Below are 17,651 nucleotides of genomic sequence, written 5' to 3'. Positions count from 1 at the left end.
CTCTCTCGAGGGGGGGGGGGGGGGACACTCGACACGATGATCCAGTAGATCTCTCTTGAGGGGGGGGGGGGGACTCGACACGATGATCCAGTAGATCTCTAGAGGGGGGGGGGGGGGGGGACTCGACACGATGATCCAGTAGATCTCTCGAGGGGGGGGGGGGGGGGACTCGACACGATGATCCAGTAGATCTCTCTCGAGGGGGGGGGGGACACACACTCGACACGATGATCCAGTAGATCTCTCTCGAGGGGGGGGGGGGACTCGACAGATGATCCCCCCCCCTGAGGTGTTTCTGCTCCCCTCTCCGCAGGAGTGCGATGCGGGCTACACCCGGACCGGCTCCGGCCTCTACCTGGGCACCTGCGAGCGCTGCGACTGCAACGGCCACGCCGGGGGCTGCGACCAGGAGACGGGCGCCTGCCTGGTGAGGAGCGCTGCGGCCGAACCCCTCCCCCTCCTCCTCTTTGATCTCTGCCTCTGGAATGTGCTCATGTCCCGACATGTGGAAACTCATACTTTCACTCCAGGGAATATTCCAGTGTTCCGTGGTCTCAACCCCTCTCGCTCTCTCTTCTCTCTGTGTGTGTGTGTGTCTGTCTGTCTGTCTGTCTGTCTGTCTGTCTGTCTGTCTGTCTGTCTGTCTGTCTGTCTGTCTGTCTGTCTGTCTGTCTGTCTGTCTGTCTGTCTGTCTGTCTGTCTGTCTGTCTGTCTGTCTGTCTGTCTGTCTGTCTGTCTGTCTGTCTGTCTGTCTGTCTGTCTGTCTGTCTGTCTGTCTGTCTGTCTGTCTGTCTGTCTGTCTGTCTGTCTGTCTGTCTGTCTGTCTGTCTGTCTGTCTGTCTGTCTGTCTGTCTGTCTGTGTGTGTGTGTGTGTGTGTGTGTGTGTGTGTGTGTGTGTGTGTGTGTGTCTGTCTGACTGTAGCAGTGCCTCCACAACACCGCAGGGCCCAGGTGCGAGCGCTGTCTGCCTGGTTTCTACGGGAGCCCTCTGACGGGGGGTGTGCCCGCGTGCCAGCCCTGCCCCTGTCCCGGCACCACCCCCAGCGACCAGTGAGTTCACGTCTGACAAGATCAGCTAGGAAGTTAAAGGAACACGGCAACATGTTGGGAGATCAGCCTACTGTCTTCTCCAGAGAGAGACAAGAAGATAGAGACCAGTCTCCTCTCTGTGCGTTCAGTAGAGCGCTATCTGGCTGCACGTTAGCCTAGCTTAGCACGATGAATGGAAGCGGACATGACCGGGTAGCCATTGTCCTACTAACACTAACTAACACCTCTCCCGAAGGCTAACCGGTCATGTCCGCTTCCATTCATTGTGCTAAGCTAGGCTAACGTGCAGCCAGATAGCTTTCTACTGAACGCACAGAGAGAGGAGACTGGTCTCTATCTTCTTGTCTCTCTCTGGAGAAGACGGTAAGCTAATTTCCCAAAATGTTGGAGTTTTCCTTTAAATATAGACCTTGTGTATATACTTCTACTTTTTATTGCTTATATTTATTGTAACGTATAATATAACCGTTAGGACAGACCCTCATCTGCACCTTTTTTTACTCTCATTAGCCGTCAAACTAAACCAACGTGTGCAAAACAGTGTGTGTGTGTGTGTGTGTGTGTGTGTGTGTGTGTGTGTGTGTGTGTGTGTGTGTGTGTGTGTGTGTGTGTGTGTGTGTGTGTGTGTGTGTGTGTGTGTGTGTGTGTGTGTGTGTGTGTGTGTGTGTGTGTGTGTGTGAGATTGTGTGCTAAACAAATCTGCGTTGATATTTGGCGAAGTGCTCCTTTAATAATATGGTGTCACTACCGGTAAGATGCTCTGGGGGGCGCTGTGGTGGCTCAGTGAGAGGAGCAGCCCTCACGCCTCTCTGTGCTCCACCGCTGCTGCAGGTTCTCCCAGTCCTGTTACCTGGAGTCCGACGGCCAGCCCACCTGCGACAACTGTCCCCCCGGCTACACAGGCCGGCGCTGCGAGAGGTAAGACCCCCCCCCCCCCCCCCCCCCCCCATGCTTTTCCTTCTCCACCTCCACATCGTCTCTGGTCTTTCCCTTCAGGGTCGGCTGGACGCTCTGCTCAGGGTTTGGGGGGACCAAGCTGGGGGGTAAACTGGCTGCTGGCGGTAGGTAGCGCCCGGTGGCTTCAGTTCACAGGAGAGGGACAGAAGCATGCCATTTTGCATCCCTTTTGTGTTTCCGAGCCCAGTCGTGATTGAGTGGTGACCGACCGCCTCGGAGGGGGATGGGGGAAGCAAATCAACGCCACCCATTGCGGCGCTGCGGTAAAAAGGTGTTCCTCCGTTGGGTTGGGTTGGCTCTGATGTTTGAACACTTTGTTCTTCTCTTGTGGGATTCTTTTGGATTCACGCGTGTGGTAAAAGATATGATGACGTGGTTATTGTGCAGTGGCTGATGTGTAGCGACAAATAAGTCCTGAGGAGTCCTTTTGCCAACTTTGGGTTTTGCTTTCCTCTCCTCTCTGCTTTCTCTTCACTACAAGCCTCCTGCAGGACGGCCTTCTGCTCCCGCTCTGTGCTTCGCTGGTCGTAGAGGTTAGAAGCCGCCTGGCGACTGTGATCTGTGTTCACGCCTTGACTCTATTCACACGCTCGGTCTCTTAAGGCATAAATGTGGAGCTGGCATTTATGAGGAAAACTCCCCATCTGTCTGACCAATCTTTGCCGCTCCCGGCAACGGCAAAGATGACGAGGTGACTTGGGTAATGTAAAGGCGCGCCGGTCTCTTTATCGATATCCCGTCTTCTGATTATTTGACCCCCGTCTTGTCTTGTGCCGTGTTCTGATTCTAATGTTTTGACGTTAAGACGAAAGACGGCGTCTTCGGACAAATGCGGGGATCCGCTCCAGGAGGGCTTCCTGCCTGTGGGGTGCGGCGCGGACGCCGTGTTCAACTTCAGCCTGGAGAGGGCGCTGCGGTCAGACGGCAGCGGAGACGACGAGGACTACGAGGACTACGAAGACTACGAGTCGCCGGTGACCACGCCGCGGGCCATAGCCACAGCGGTCATCCCTACCAGGACGTTAATGTCTACCAGGTCTACCACCAGGTCTACCACCAGGTCTACCACCAGGTCCACTACCAGGTCCACCACCAGGTCTACCACCAGGTCTACCACCAGGTCTACCACCAGAGCCCAGCCCGTCCGATCCACCACGACGACCGGCCTGGTCCGAGTCACCCCCAACAGGTCGGCGCCCAGACTCCCTCCGCGCTTCACAGTCAGCCCGGGGGACAGAAGCTCCAGCTTCCAGCACCTGCTGCGGCTGCACCTGAACACCTTCAACAAGCGCCTGAGCATGCTGGAGGTCAACACCCTGGACATGAAGGACGGCATCCGGGCCATGAAGGAGCAGCAGAGCCGCCTCAGCGGCCAGCTGGAGCGGCTGATGACCCTGCTGCTGGCCGGCGGGGACAAGAAGGAGGAGGTGGGCGAGCTGGAGGGCGGCTACGCGGACGTGGAGTCCCGCCTGAGCCGGCTGGAGGGGCGGCTGGAGATCCTCATCGACGGCTTCACCGCCCTCGCCCAGGAGATGAACAAGATCAAGCGCTCCAGACACAGTGCCCGCTCTCTCCAAGAGAAGAGGGCCGCGCCCTTCCTGCTCACCACGGCCACGGTGCCGTACGCTTATACCACGTCACGCCCCACAGCCAGGATCAGTAAGCCTACAGAGAAGACCCTGAGCGGTAGAGCCACGGTACCCAAAAGCATCCCCAGGCCACGTCTTCCCGTGAGGAAACCCAGCGCGGCTACGCAGGGAGGTAGAAAACGCAAGCAATCGACCACCGCCACCACCAGGTCAACGCCCCCGGCGGCCAGAAGGGCTGCAACACCTAAATCAGCCACTAGGTCCAAAGGTCAAGTCAGCGCAAGGTCAATGACCAAGACCACTCTCAGTAAACCGAGGACTAGCTCTAGACCTAAACCCAAACCGAAGGCGAAACCCGAAGCGAAGAGGCCGGTGGGGAAGCCAAATAAAGCGAAACCAAGGCAAGCTAAAGCAGAAGCAGCGACCACGAAATATCAACTGGATCCACCGTCTCACAAACCAAAGCCTGTGAGGAAAGTATCCAAAGCACCGTCTAAATCGCAGGTCCAGGCCAATAAGAGAGATGCCGTCGTTCAAGCTAAGGGGAAAGAGAGAAGACGAAACTCATTAATGTCCGACGGACACGATGGAAAGGAGATTCGACAGCAGGGCGCGAGAGACACGGAGATCCCTCCTAAGGAGCTGTCTAGGCCAAGCAAGGGTAACTCCAAGCGACGCGGGGAAAAGACCACAAGGCACGAGGGCAACACGTACGCCTTGATCCCGCCGTCTCACAAGGCGCAGACGTCCCGGAAACCCAAGTCAAACGCCGTCAAAGTCACCGTCACGGCGACGAGAAAGCCCACGAAGACGATCACCAAGAAGACTAAAACTAAAACTACCACCAGGACTACAACTGCCAAGAGGCCGGAAACGACTCCGTCTAAAAGTAAACAAGCGAAAAAGAAGACAAAGCCTCAGAAGTCAAACTTTAAAGACCTTCTGAAGATCTTAACAGGAGACCACAAGTCTAAACGGGGGAGACAAGATGGTTCTCTCCATGTTGTCTTAGGAAGGCTAGCCATTCCTATTAGAATCATCCCTGATAACTAGGGAGTAATAAAACAAATATATACACATACTGTACATACATATATACTGGTATATACTGTATATTGAATTTTTTATATCTGCAGGCTGTGAGGTCCTGGTATTTATGTATTTCTGCAACAATATCTATGGATGTAAACTTCATGAAGGTACTGACTGTAATGTTTGAGAGGAGGCGGAGCTAATGAACGCTGCAGATGTGTAATCGTATGCTGATGATCCACCACAGCGTGCTGGCACGCCACTGTTTGGCGCCCGCTCTGGGCCGCAGAAAATCAACTCATACAATTGTACGATCACGTGGCACGTGTGGCGTGGTCGGCGTGCGATCGCATGTTGCGAGTTTGTGCGAATATTTTGAGCAAACTCACAAAATACAAAATTATGAAATTATGAATTATGAAAAGTATGACATTTTCTGCGGCCCAGATATATATTTGCCAGCAAGCTTGGGACACTCTAAATTCTTCTCAACGTGTTAAGTTGCATTTTATGACAGTCAAATCAATTGCACAAATTCTATGAAGATACAGTAGCTGTAGAGAATCTCATTTGTAAAAAAGAAAAAAAAGGGAGAAAAAAAGATACAAAGAAAGTAAATCTTTTTTTGGCCTGACTACCTCAAGTGTTACCATGAAACATACATTAATGTCCATCCCTCAGAGATCACATCCCCCTCTTCATCAGAGATCACCTCCCCCTCTTCATCAGAGATCACATCCCCCTCTTCATCAGAGATCACATCCCCCTCTTCATCAGAGATCACCTCCCCCTCTTCATCAGAGATCACATCCCCCTCTTCATCAGAGATCACCTCCCCCTCTTCATCAGAGATCACCTCCCCCTCTTCATCAGAGATCACCTCCCCCTCTTCATCAGAGATCACCTCCCCCTCTTCATCAGAGATCACCTCCCCCTCTTCACCAGAGATCACCTCCCCCTCTTCATCAGAGATCACCTCCCCCTCTTCATCAGAGATCACCTCCCCCTCTTCATCAGAGATCACCTCCCCCTCTTCATCAGAGATCACCTCCCCCTCTTCATCAGAGATCACCTCCCCCTCTTCGTCAGAGATCACATCCCCCTCTTCATCAGAGATCACCTCCCCCTCTTCATCAGAGATCACCTACCCCTCTTCATCAGAGATCACCTCCCCCTCTTCATCAGAGATCACCTCCCCCTCTTCATCAGGCCCCACAGGGTGATCGGTAAAAAGGCTCCTAGCACACGGTGGAGTCTCGCCTTAAAAACGGACAAAGCTTCCTCAGCAGTAATAACCGTCGGCGTGCCGGAAAAACCTTCTATCTCCGGGTTGCCGGCCGCGCTTCTCAGCGACCGACCAAAGGAAAACCCGCACATGACGACTGATGCCGTTATCTGTCCTCTGTGTGAACGCCAACAGAGATAGCGTTGTGGCAAAGGACCGTCACCTCCCTGCTGCCAGAACCTCGTCACCTCCCTGCTGCCAGAACCTCGTCACCTCCCTGCTGCCAGAACCTCGTCACCACCCACTCTCTTTCTCTCCGTCTCAATAAAGAAAAACACTAAGAGGACTGAGCTGCCAACTGTCCTTGAAAGGAAAACCGAGACAAACAGCGAGAGGTGGAGGAGATACAATGTTTTTCCAGGACGCTGACATAATGCTCCATCTAAACCTGGTGGCTTTTTAGATTGGTTCCATTTCGATCATTTGCTAAATGGCCACGTTTCGTCAATAAGCCCTTGTCGTACTGTTTAATTACACATGTGTATCACTCTACTGTATCACTCACTCGTGTCATGTGACTCACACCCTCAGTGAAGTATCTGGAGCGAGTCGACCCGTATCTCCAGACCGTCCCAGTGTCTCATCTCTCCAGGACATGAAACATTAAATGCGTTTCTTTTATTTACATTTTTTTCAAAAAAAAATTATGTTATATCATTTTGTGTATTATGTTTAATCAATTTGTATAATTAAATGCTTTCTTTATTTGTTTTAATTGATGTTTGTTTTTCTCAAAAGTCTTAAATGTACCGGATTTTTCACGACTATTATCTCCTTTTGACGTTTGTTCTCTTGTTTTGTTCACCTGATGACAGTCATCTGAATCTGCAAAACGACAATGATTGACAGGCTTTAAAAAAAAATATATATATATATATACTAATAATAAACAGCATCTCAGAAAGTTAGACATGAACAGGTTTTTCCCCAAAAACCAAGCGTATAGCACTGAAGTTTCCATCGAAGGCGGCGGCGGTTGGGGCTGTCGGAGCTGCCAGGAGACAGGTAAGACTGAGACAAGAGGGCAGCTGTCCTGCTCGGGACGTCCTGCGGGGGGCTCCACTGCTTCTGTCTGGGAAGCAGCACCATCGCTTGCTTGGTGCTATGGGCTCCTTTCTTCACTATGATCACAGATATGATGCCTATTCAGTTTCCCTTCCGCATAATCTGAACTAAAATGGAAGGAACCGGTTTTCCTTCGATTTTCTCGAGAACCGTTCATCCGACCGACTTGGCCGGGGGTGTACCCACCAGAGAAACCGCAGTGTCGGGTGAGAGGTCGATCGGATGGAGGGGTTCTCCGGAGCGCTGCGAGCCACGATACCGGGGTGCCGAGCGATCGGCCTAGTAGTTATATCAACGCTGCTTCGGTTCTTCAGGTCTCAGTTCTGCATTTTTGAAGCATTCGCTTTAGAGTTCGTTGAATCCTGGTAGAAAGAAAAAACCTGCTTCTGCTTATGTTAATGTTTCTGTTTCTGTGCAAAGGGCTTCCTCAGTTCCATCTGTGCCACGTTCGTTTGAGAGATGGGATCAACATAATGCCACATGTTGAGTGTTTAAAACATTAGCTAAGCTTTATCCCTCTCCCGACGCTGGCAATATTTAATCATCTCTTCTTTTTTGGGGGAAAAAAAGAGTCATTGGTTTTATGGTTCGTTGGAGGGGCTGGGTGTCAGTCTGTGGTTCTGAGTTTGTTCTGGGAAGTAGGTGCATCACACGTCATGTCTGAGTAGCAACGTCCTTTGTTCATGAAGGATGTCTTCGGTGGGCCGGGGTTCTTTTAAGGACGGGTTTCATCATCAAGTGTATCAGCCTTCCCAGCTTCCTGCCTCATTGTTCTTTGGTCTAAAAACACATATCCTCCTTGAATGAAAATATTGATCTTAACGAGTTGGCTGTTCTTCCCTCCAGGTGCTCTGCAGGATACAGTGGTAACCCTCAAGCCGGGCAGAAGTGTGTCGTCGGTACGTATGTTGATCCAAAAAATAAATGTTTTCATTCCAGGCTGTTGCCTCGCTGTCTGGCCTTTTAAGTGGTCCAGATTAGACGGCTATTGACCACTGGGGCCAGAGCCAAACACGTGTAAAATGACTTTAAATGTCTTTAAACTGTAGTATCGACGTCAGAACATTCGGAAGTCACAGTTCTAGTAGCATGTTAACCATTTGGTAGTGTGGTAGTGAAAGGGTTAAAATGTTCTGGGAACCTTTTCCTATGTCAGAATTTACATTTGGGTTGAACCAAAGGCCAGTTCACATCAGGTTTGTGACGTCAGTTGGCCTAGTTCACATCAGGTTTGTGACGTCAGTTGGCCTAGTTCACATCAGGTTTGTGACGTCAGTTGGCCTAGTTCACATCAGGTCTGTGACGTCAGTTGGCCTAGTTCACATCAGGTTTGTGACGTCAGCTGGCCTAGTTCACATCAGGTTTGTGACGTCAGTTGGCCTAGTTCACATCAGGTTTGTGACGTCAGTTGGCCTAGTTCACATCAGGTCTGTGACGTCAGTTGACCCTAGTTCACATCAGGTTTGTGACGTCAGCTGGCCTAGTTCACATCAGGTTTGTGACGTCAGTTGGCCTAGTTCACATCAGGTTTGTGACGTCAGTTGGCCTGGGCTCTGGTCGATGCTTCCTGAGGAAGTTAGACACGTTTCTGTTGTTTGAATGAACTGTTCCATAAAACAATAATTCCTGCTCTAAGGGACGGTTCCAGGCGACTGCTACAACTGCGACCAGAGAGGCAGCGAAGGCTGCGACGGTGGTGTTTGCCGCTGTCGGGTAAGCAAACAAACAAACAAACAAAAACTCTTTAAGAATTAGATCCAACAGCTTAGCTATCGGTTCGTTAGAATTTAGTATCCTCTCGTCTGCTTCAAAAGGCAGGTTAGATCAAACTATATGCGACCCTATTAATCGAGTTTCATTGGCGTCGTGTTGCAGATGAACGTCGAGGGCCCGTCTTGCTCCAGCTGTAAGTCCGGAACCTTCCACCTGAGCCCGGACAACAAAGATGGCTGCCTGTCCTGTTTCTGTATGGGTGTCACCCAGCAGTGCTCCAGCTCGGCCTTCTACAGAGACCTGGTGAGGCACCTCTCCACACCCTAACACTAACCCTAACACTAACCCTACTACAGAGACCTGGTGAGGCCTACAACCCTAACCCTAACCCTAACCCTACTACAGAGACCTGGTGAGGCCTACGAGAGACAGCACCTCTCCTAACCCTAACCCGTACGTTGTTTCACCCGTCCGTTCCTCCAGGTGTCCTCGGTGTTTGCTCCCGGGAACTTCCAGGGATACGCTTTGGTGAACCGCCAGCGCACCAACCGGATCTCCACCGGCTTCACCGTGGAGGTGTCCACCGAGGGGACCCAGCTGTCCTACACCAACTTCGACTACCTGGGACAGGAGCCTCACTACTGGCAGCTGCCAGAGGTCTTCCAGGGGGACAAGGTGAGTGTCACGTGGGGGGCAGTGGAGGTCTTCCAGGGGGACAAGGTGAGTGTCACGCGGGGGGGCAGTGGAGGTCTTCCAGGGGGACAAGGTGAGTGTCACGCGGGGGGGCAGTGGAGGTCTTCCAGGGGGACAAGGTGAGTGGCACGCGGGGCAGTCGAGGCTCTGGAAGGAGTCAGTGTCACGCGGGGGGCAGTCGAGGTCTTCCAGGGGGTCTTCCAGGTCTTCCAGCGGGGCAGTCGAGGCTCTGGAAGGAGCGCCTCCTTCACGCCTCAAGGCTGCCGTTGAGCCGGGACTGTGTGTCTCTCCAAACCCTGTAGACCACCGCCGACGCTTTATCTGCCGCCCGCTCTCCGACGCTGCACTGGTTCTCTTTCATCCTTAAACCCCGGCCAGCTTTTCTTTTCAAGCCGCATCATGCAAATAGCTTTTCTCAGTCTGCATGTAAAAATATTTGCTTTGAGACTTTTTTTTCTCCCCATCTGCTAAAAAAAACAGTATCCTCCTCCTACACGTTCTGGGACGCTATTACACCATGTCGAGATTTGTTATATAAGTCTTAACAGTTGTTTACACGAGCTCTCTTTCTTTTTGCCTGTTCGGTCTTCACAACAGGAGCCCTTGTTCGCCCGTATGAAACGAGCGGAGCAGGTAAAGCCGGCCAGTGCTTGTGATGTTGTGGAGTGATGTGAATATATGGTATGATATTAAAGACGCTGTAAGTGGTATTTCTTTGTGCAAATAAAAGTGTTAAATAGCTCTACATTCTGACAGCCATCACTGATATAGAGTGTTTGGTCAGTAACATGGGTCTTTCTGGTATTCTGTTCCCACTTGATCCAATCAGGAGACAGAACACCTACATATTTGTACTTATTTAGAGAAATCTTGCTAAACCAGATTTCCTACTGCACTAGTCGGCAGATTATTTTTACGTTTATGTTTAAAGCACATCATTTGAGTGTGGAGTTCTCATTCCTGATTGGATAAAGTGGGAACGGGATACCAGAAAAAAGATGTCCAGTTTACTGCAGAGCGGAGGGACTGGGAGACCCATGTTACTGACCAGACACTCTATATCAGTGATGACTGTTTACTGCAGAGTGGAGGGACTGAGAGACCCATGTTACTGACCAGACACTCTGTATCAGTGATGGCTGTTTACTGCAGAGTGAAGGGACTGGGAGACCCATGTTACTGACCAGACACTCTGTATCAGTGATGGCTGTTTACTGCAGAGCGGAGGGACTGGGAGACCCATGTTACTGACCAAACACTCGGAATGTAGAGATATTATTTTAACATGTAAACCACTTATTTTCACACAAAGAAACACCACTTTACCGCACCTTTAAATGTTACTGGATTGCAGCATCATCTGGCACGTTTCAAACGAGAGTATTGCCTTGATTTGGCATTTGAGTTTACAGCGTGTGTTCGTGCATTATGGTACAGTATATATACTTGACATTTTCTTTATACAAGATTAGTATGCAATATAAATGACTGCTGGATGAATGATTAGTGTGTTAGCATGGATTTCTTTCCGCAAGCGGTTTCTAAACAACCTCTAATTACAAATTCCTACGCCAGACGTAGACATTTCATACACAACATTGCATTTGAATCCCCCGCGACTCGGGCCACTTACCCTGTCTTTGTAAACGAGTCATGTCGGGACTCACACGCGCCCTGCTTTATCCACACCACTAGAGGGACTCACACATGCCCTGCTTTATCCACACCACTAGAGGGACTCACACATGCCCTGCTTTATCCACACCACTAGAGGGACTCACACACGCCCTGCTTTATCCACACCACTAGAGGGACTCACACGCGCCCTGCTTTATCCTCACCACTAGAGGGACTCACACATGCCCTGCTTTATCCTCACCACTAGAGGGACTCACACACGCCCTGCTTTATCCTCACCACTAGAGGGACTCACACGCGCACTGCTTTATCCACACCACTAGAGGGACTCACACACGCCCTGCTTTATCCACACCACTAGAGGGACTCACACATGCCCTGCTTTATCCACACACACCACTAGAGGGACTCACACACGCCCTGCTTTATCCACACCACTAGAGGGACTCACACACGCACTGCTTTATCCACACCACTAGAGGGACTCACACACGCCCTGCTTTATCCACACCACTAGAGGGACTCACACATGCCCTGCTTTATCCACACCACTAGAGGGACTCACACATGCCCTGCTTTATCCACACCACTAGAGGGACTCACACGCGCCCTGCTTTATCCTCACCACTAGAGGGACTCACACATGCCCTGCTTTATCCACACCACTAGAGGGACTCACACATGCCCTGCTTTATCCACACCACTAGAGGGACTCACACATGCCCTGCTTTATCCACACCACTAGAGGGACTCACACATGCCCTGCTTTATCCACACCACTAGAGGGCCTCACACATGCCCTGCTTTATCCACACCACTAGAGGGCCTCACACATGCCCGGGGAGCAGCTCAGGAAGGATGCTAACGTGTGGAACATCATGGCTTCTGAGCCCACGGGCAGAGCCAGGGCCAAGAGGGCTAGACAGGTACTTGGTATATTATTTGCGTGGATAACCGTGGCCACCCACTGACAACCACCGGCACGTTTAACGACAATAACCCCGCCGCTGTTTTCTCGCGGCTAATCATCCTCTAACACGGTAGCTTTTATAGACCTGTTCGCCGCCAACGTCATCGTGACAAATATGCGCCCGCAGACCCGGGGCAGAAAGGAACGTAATCCTGGTCAGAGCAACGGGGCAGACTACAGCAATATATTTGCATTTGTTAAGCCATGCTAGCGATCTAAACAATCGATCCATCATGCCAAAGCTAGATATGTAAAATGTGAAAGACTCACACTCACAGCCACGATGCTGATTTGGCAAAAATGACATCCAGCCGTTTTTCGTTTGAAACAGCTGTTAGTCCGGGGGGGGGGGGGGGGGGGGGTGCCATGGTTTCTCCATAGAGCCCCGTTTGGCGCAGCAGCTCGCGCAGGTCCGGGGTGACTCGGTCACGTGACTCAGCCATTATTGCTGATTGGCTAACGGCACGCGGTATGTTTGTAAACAGCGAACAGGTCTATAGGGCGCGCCGGGACGTCTGTGGGTGATAATCCCCCTCCGTCTCTGGGTGTGGGGGAGCGATCAGCACCCCGGGGAGGGGCTTGAGCACCAGCATGTCGTTTGAGTGTGTGCATGTGTGTGCATGTGTGTGTGTGTGTGTGTGTGCATGTGTGTGCATGTGTGTGTGTGTGTGCATGTGTGTGTGCGTGTGTGTGTGTGTGTGCATGTGTGTGTGCATGTGTGTGTGCGTGTGTGTGTAGGTGGCGTGCATGTATGCATGTGTGTCTTTTCCAAACAGACTTGTGAGCCGGCGCACTTTTTTTTGGGTCTTTTTCTTCTCTTAACCGAAGAAGCGTGTTGTTGTCTTGATTGTTGACGTTCGCGGACGACGTGCCTCAGAGCGACGATCCCTTTCGTTAACCCTTTCACTATGACACTGCAGAAGGTTAACCCTTTCACTGTGACACTGCAGAAGGTTAACCCTTTCACTGTGACACTGCAGAAGGTTAACCCTTTCACTATGACACCCAAGAAGGTTAACCATTTAACTATGACACTACAGAAGGTTAACCCTTTCACTACCACACTACCGAAGGGTTAACCCTTTCACTGCAACAATACAGAAGGTTAACCCTTTCACTGCCACATGACAAGGTTAACCCTTTCACAACCACACTACATAAGGTTAACCCTTTTACTACCACACTACAGAAGGTTAACCCTTTCACTACCACACTACAGAAGGTTAACCCTTTCACTGTGACAATACAGAAGGTTAACCCTTTCACTGCCACATGACAAGGTTAACCCTTTCACAACCACACTACATAATGTTAACCCTTTCACTACCACACTACAGAAGGTTAACCTTTCACTACCACACTACAGAAGGTTAACCTTGCACTACCACACTACAGAAGGTTAACCTTTCACTACCACACTACAGAAGGTTAACCTTTCACTACCACACTACAGAAGGTTAACCTTTCACTACCACACTACAGAAGGTTAACCTTTCACTACCACACTACAGAAGGTTAACCCTTTCACTACCACACTACAGAAGGTTAACCTTTCACTACCACACTACAGAAGGTTAACCCTTTCACTACCACACTACAGAAGGTTAACCTTTCACTACCACACTACAGAAGGTTAACCTTTCACTACCACACTACAGAAGGTTAACCTTTCACTACCACACTACAGAAGGTTAACCTTTCACTACCACAATACAGAAGGGCTCAGGACTCAGTTGAATGGGGGCTCCGCTGTGTGTTTGTTTGCGTCGACCTGGATGAGAGCGTCATGACTCAGCATGACTCAGCATGCCCCCCGGTGGAACCAGCGTGCGTGTGTTCACTGTAGCTCCCTCACGCTGGGAGGTCTGGGAGTGCCATCTCGTCTTTCATCTCCGCCAATCCCTTGGTTACTTTAGTATCTCCTCCCATCTCCCGTACCCCCTCCTCTTCCTCCTCCTCCTCCCCCTCCTCCTCCTCCTCCTCCTCCTCCTCCTCCTCCCCCTCCTCCTCCTCCTCCTCCTCCTCCTCCCCCTCCTTTAGGATGAGGCGGGACATCTGGATGCAGAGGTCTGGCAGATCATTTCTGACTTCTCCCACGGAGCAGCTGGTTCTCCTCCATTCTTTCCCTCTTCCTCCTCCTCCTCCTCCTCCTCTCGGTCAGCCAGTGCCTCCTCTTCCTTGTCTTCCCGGGTCCCAAGTTCCTCCTCCTCCTCCTCCTCCTCTTCCTCGCGGTGGTCTTTGCGTAACCTCGCCCCCCCGACCGGGCCCCGCCCCTTGACCCAAGGCCACTCCCCGCATCTCCAGGTACACATTGTGAGAGTTCGGTTCTGCTCAGTTTTTTTTTGTCTGCTTAATATCCCCCGACCTCGTCTCCGTCGGTCCTGTTGCTGACTGGTTTGTGTTTCTGTCTCGCCGGGGGGGCCGGGGGGGGAACCACTGATGATGCCGACAGGGTCAACAGAGCAAGAATGTTGTGAGCAAGACGTCCCCCCCTCACGGGGCCTCAGGGGCCGGCAGCAAGGTAGACGCCCTGACCCACTGACTGCATGGCATTGTCCCCGTTTGGCACGTTGTGTGCGCCGCCTAGGAAACTGCCACCCAGCCGCCAACGTGATGCAAGAGCACTTTAGTTAATTAACAGCCAATAGGGAGGTGTGGTGGTTACGTCATCGCTGTTTCCGGCCGGTCCACCTCGCTTGAAATTGCAACGTATTTCCCTCCAACGTGATGATAGCACTTTCACTCTGGAGCGCCCGCGAGGTCCACCCACCCGTTTAGAGATTTATCATTGGGAAAATAGAGTATCGGCTATTGTAACAATTCTGCCTCATGAACATTGGCAAGCTTTCCATTTTTGCACAAAATGAATTCCCTTCTTATCTCTAACATTATTGTTTAAGCATTTTTGGTTGAAATCAAATTCGGCAAATTATTTTTTACGCTTTAATTAATTGCGCATATTTTCATGTTGAGCTATAGATTGTGGATGAATACGGACAGAAAGGTACACCGTGCCAATGTTCATGCTTTATTTGTTTTAAAATTGATTTAGAAACGGGCAATGGGGAAATACGTTGTGTTTTCAAGATGGTGGACCGGCCGGAAACTGCAATGACGTAACCACTACACCTCCCTATAGACCAGGAAGTAACCACTACACCTCCCTATAGACCAGGAAGTAACCACTACACCTCCCTATAGACCAGGAAGTAACCACTACACCTCCCTATAGACCAGGAAGTAACCACTACACCTCCCTATAGACCAGGAAGTAACCACTACACCTCCCTATAGACCAGGAAGTAACCACTACACCTCCTTATAGACCAGGAAGTAACCACTACACCTCCCTATAGACCAGGAAGTAACCACTACACCTCCTTATAGACCAGGAAGTAACCACTACACCTCCCTATAGACCAGGAAGTAACCACTACACCTCCCTATAGACCAGGAAGTAACCACTACACCTCCCTATAGACCAGGAAGTAACCACTACACCTCCCTATAGACCAGGAAGTAACCACTACACCTCCCTATAGACCAGGAAGTAACCACTACACCTCCCTATAGACCAGGAAGTAACCACTACACCTCCCTATAGACCAGGAAGTAACCACTACACCTCCCTATAGACCAGGAAGTAACCACTACACCTCCCTATAGACCAGGAAGTAACCACTACACCTCCCTATAGACCAGGAAGTAACCACTACACCTCCCTATAGACCAGGAAGTAACCACTACACCTCCCTATAGACCAGGAAGTAACCACTACACCTCCCTATAGACCAGGAAGTAACCGCTACACCTCCCTATAGACCAGGAAGTAACCACTACACCTCCCTATAGACCAGGAAGTAACCACTACACCTCCCTATAGACCAGGAAGTAACCACTACACCTCCCTGTAGACCAGGAAGTAACCACTACACCTCCCTATAGACCAGGAAGTAACCACTACACCTCCCTATAGACCAGGAAGTAACCACTACACCTCCCTATAGCCCAGGAAGTAACCACTACACCTCCCTATAGACCAGGAAGTAACCACTACACCTCCCTATAGACCAGGAAGTAACCACTACACCTCCCTATTGGCATCGGCTTGTGCAGTGTTATTATTCCTCACAGCGCCGCTGTAGAAAGGGGACTATTGAGCTCCCGTTTTAAGTGGGACGCGTGTTGCGTTTTTGAAAACAGAACGGGGAGGGCGTTATTTCAGGAATACGCAGCTTGACTGGGTGGTATTTTCCTATGAGTGCCCACTAATTGATGTTATATAGCAGTGTTACCGTAATTGTCCACTTGTGAGAGAGCATGGGTTGTTGACAACAGTCTGTAATTATAGCCTCCCACTGAGGGGTTTAAAACACGACCTCTTACAGAGACACCTCTCCAGCTGTCATCTCTCATAGCATTTACCCAGGATGGAAGCTGTTGTTTCACTTGTCAGATAAGTCAGGCTGAGACCTTAAAGCTGTCATCAAACCGTACAGCCACCGCCGCAAACAAACAACATGTACTTAAAAAAAAAAGGAAAAAAATACTTGTGTTACTGCTGAACATACGAGCTCTCACTCCCGTCACACTAGTCCCTCGACCGCCGCTCGCCTGCTTGCCGTTCTCTCTCCGCCTGCTTGTCTCTGCACCTCTCTCTCTCTGTAGTGCTGCTCTCTCTCTCTCTGTAGTGCTGCTCTCTCTCTCTCTCTCTCTGTAGTGCTGCTCTCTCTCTCTCTCTCTGTAGTGCTGCTCTCTCTCTCTCTTACGCCTCTCTCCTTCCCCCCCCTGTGCCTCCTAGTACGCTTTGGTCTACAAAGGTTTCAGCTTGCACCCCGACGACCAGCTCTACTGGCAGCTCCCGGCGCTGCACACAGGGGACAAGGTAACGTTAACGGGGACGACTCTGTGGTGGAAGGGGAGGGGGGGGGGCCAGTCCCCTCCTCTTGATGCCGGTGTGTTTAACTTCTGGTTAACCCCCCCTCCCTCCCCATCACACAGGAGGGGGGGGGGGGGGGGCCCATCCCCTCCTCTTGATGCCCGTGTGTTTAACTTCTGGTTAACCCCCCCTCCCTCCCCATCATCCTCCATCTCTCCCCATGGTACCCATGTCCACCCCCCCCCCCCCGTCCACCCCCCCCGTCCACCCCCCCCCGTCTCCCCACGGTTCCCACGGTGATCTTGTTCCAGGTTTGAGATGTCGGGGGAAACTATGGAGAATTAGTCGGATGACGTTTGGCAAAAAGTTGTGAAGATAAAAGAACATACAGTATGATACAGTATGATGCAGTATGATACAGTATGATACAGTATGATGCAGTATGATACAGTATGATACAGTATGATACAGTATGATGCAGTATGATACAGTATGATACAGTATGATACAGTATGATGCAGTATGATACAGTATGATACAGTATGATACAGTATGATACAGTATGATGCAGTATGATGCAGTATGATGCAGTATGATACAGTATGATACAGTATGATGCAGTATGATACAGTATGATACAGTATGATACAGTATGATACAGTATGATGCAGTATGATACAGTATGATACAGTATGATACAGTATGATACAGTATGATGCAGTATGATACAGTATGATACAGTATGATGCAGTATGATACAGTATGATACAGTATGATACA

The 17,651-nt window shown here is 50.7% G+C and overlaps 1 protein-coding gene across 1 annotated transcript in view; it reads left to right on the top strand.

Moving 5' to 3' along the window:
* hspg2 (heparan sulfate proteoglycan 2) overlaps positions 1-17,651 on the top strand; it is a 103,632-nt gene that overhangs the window by 25,865 nt on the left and 60,116 nt on the right. Inside the window, exons 9-17 of the mRNA XM_084313299.1 lie at positions 252-427; positions 923-1,050; positions 1,882-1,968; positions 7,825-7,877; positions 8,615-8,691; positions 8,854-8,994; positions 9,175-9,366; positions 11,844-11,948; positions 16,794-16,877. Coding sequence (XP_084169425.1) covers positions 252-427; positions 923-1,050; positions 1,882-1,968; positions 7,825-7,877; positions 8,615-8,691; positions 8,854-8,994; positions 9,175-9,366; positions 11,844-11,948; positions 16,794-16,877 — 1,043 coding nt within the window. The remainder of the gene's footprint in view (positions 1-251; positions 428-922; positions 1,051-1,881; positions 1,969-7,824; positions 7,878-8,614; positions 8,692-8,853; positions 8,995-9,174; positions 9,367-11,843; positions 11,949-16,793; positions 16,878-17,651) is intronic.

Source organism: Notolepis coatsorum (assembly GCF_963971535.1).
Source record: "Notolepis coatsorum genome assembly, chromosome: 4".
In the NCBI taxonomy this organism is placed as follows: Eukaryota; Metazoa; Chordata; class Actinopteri; order Aulopiformes; family Paralepididae; genus Notolepis; species Notolepis coatsorum.
This window is presented reverse-complemented; position numbering and strand designations above follow the sequence as displayed.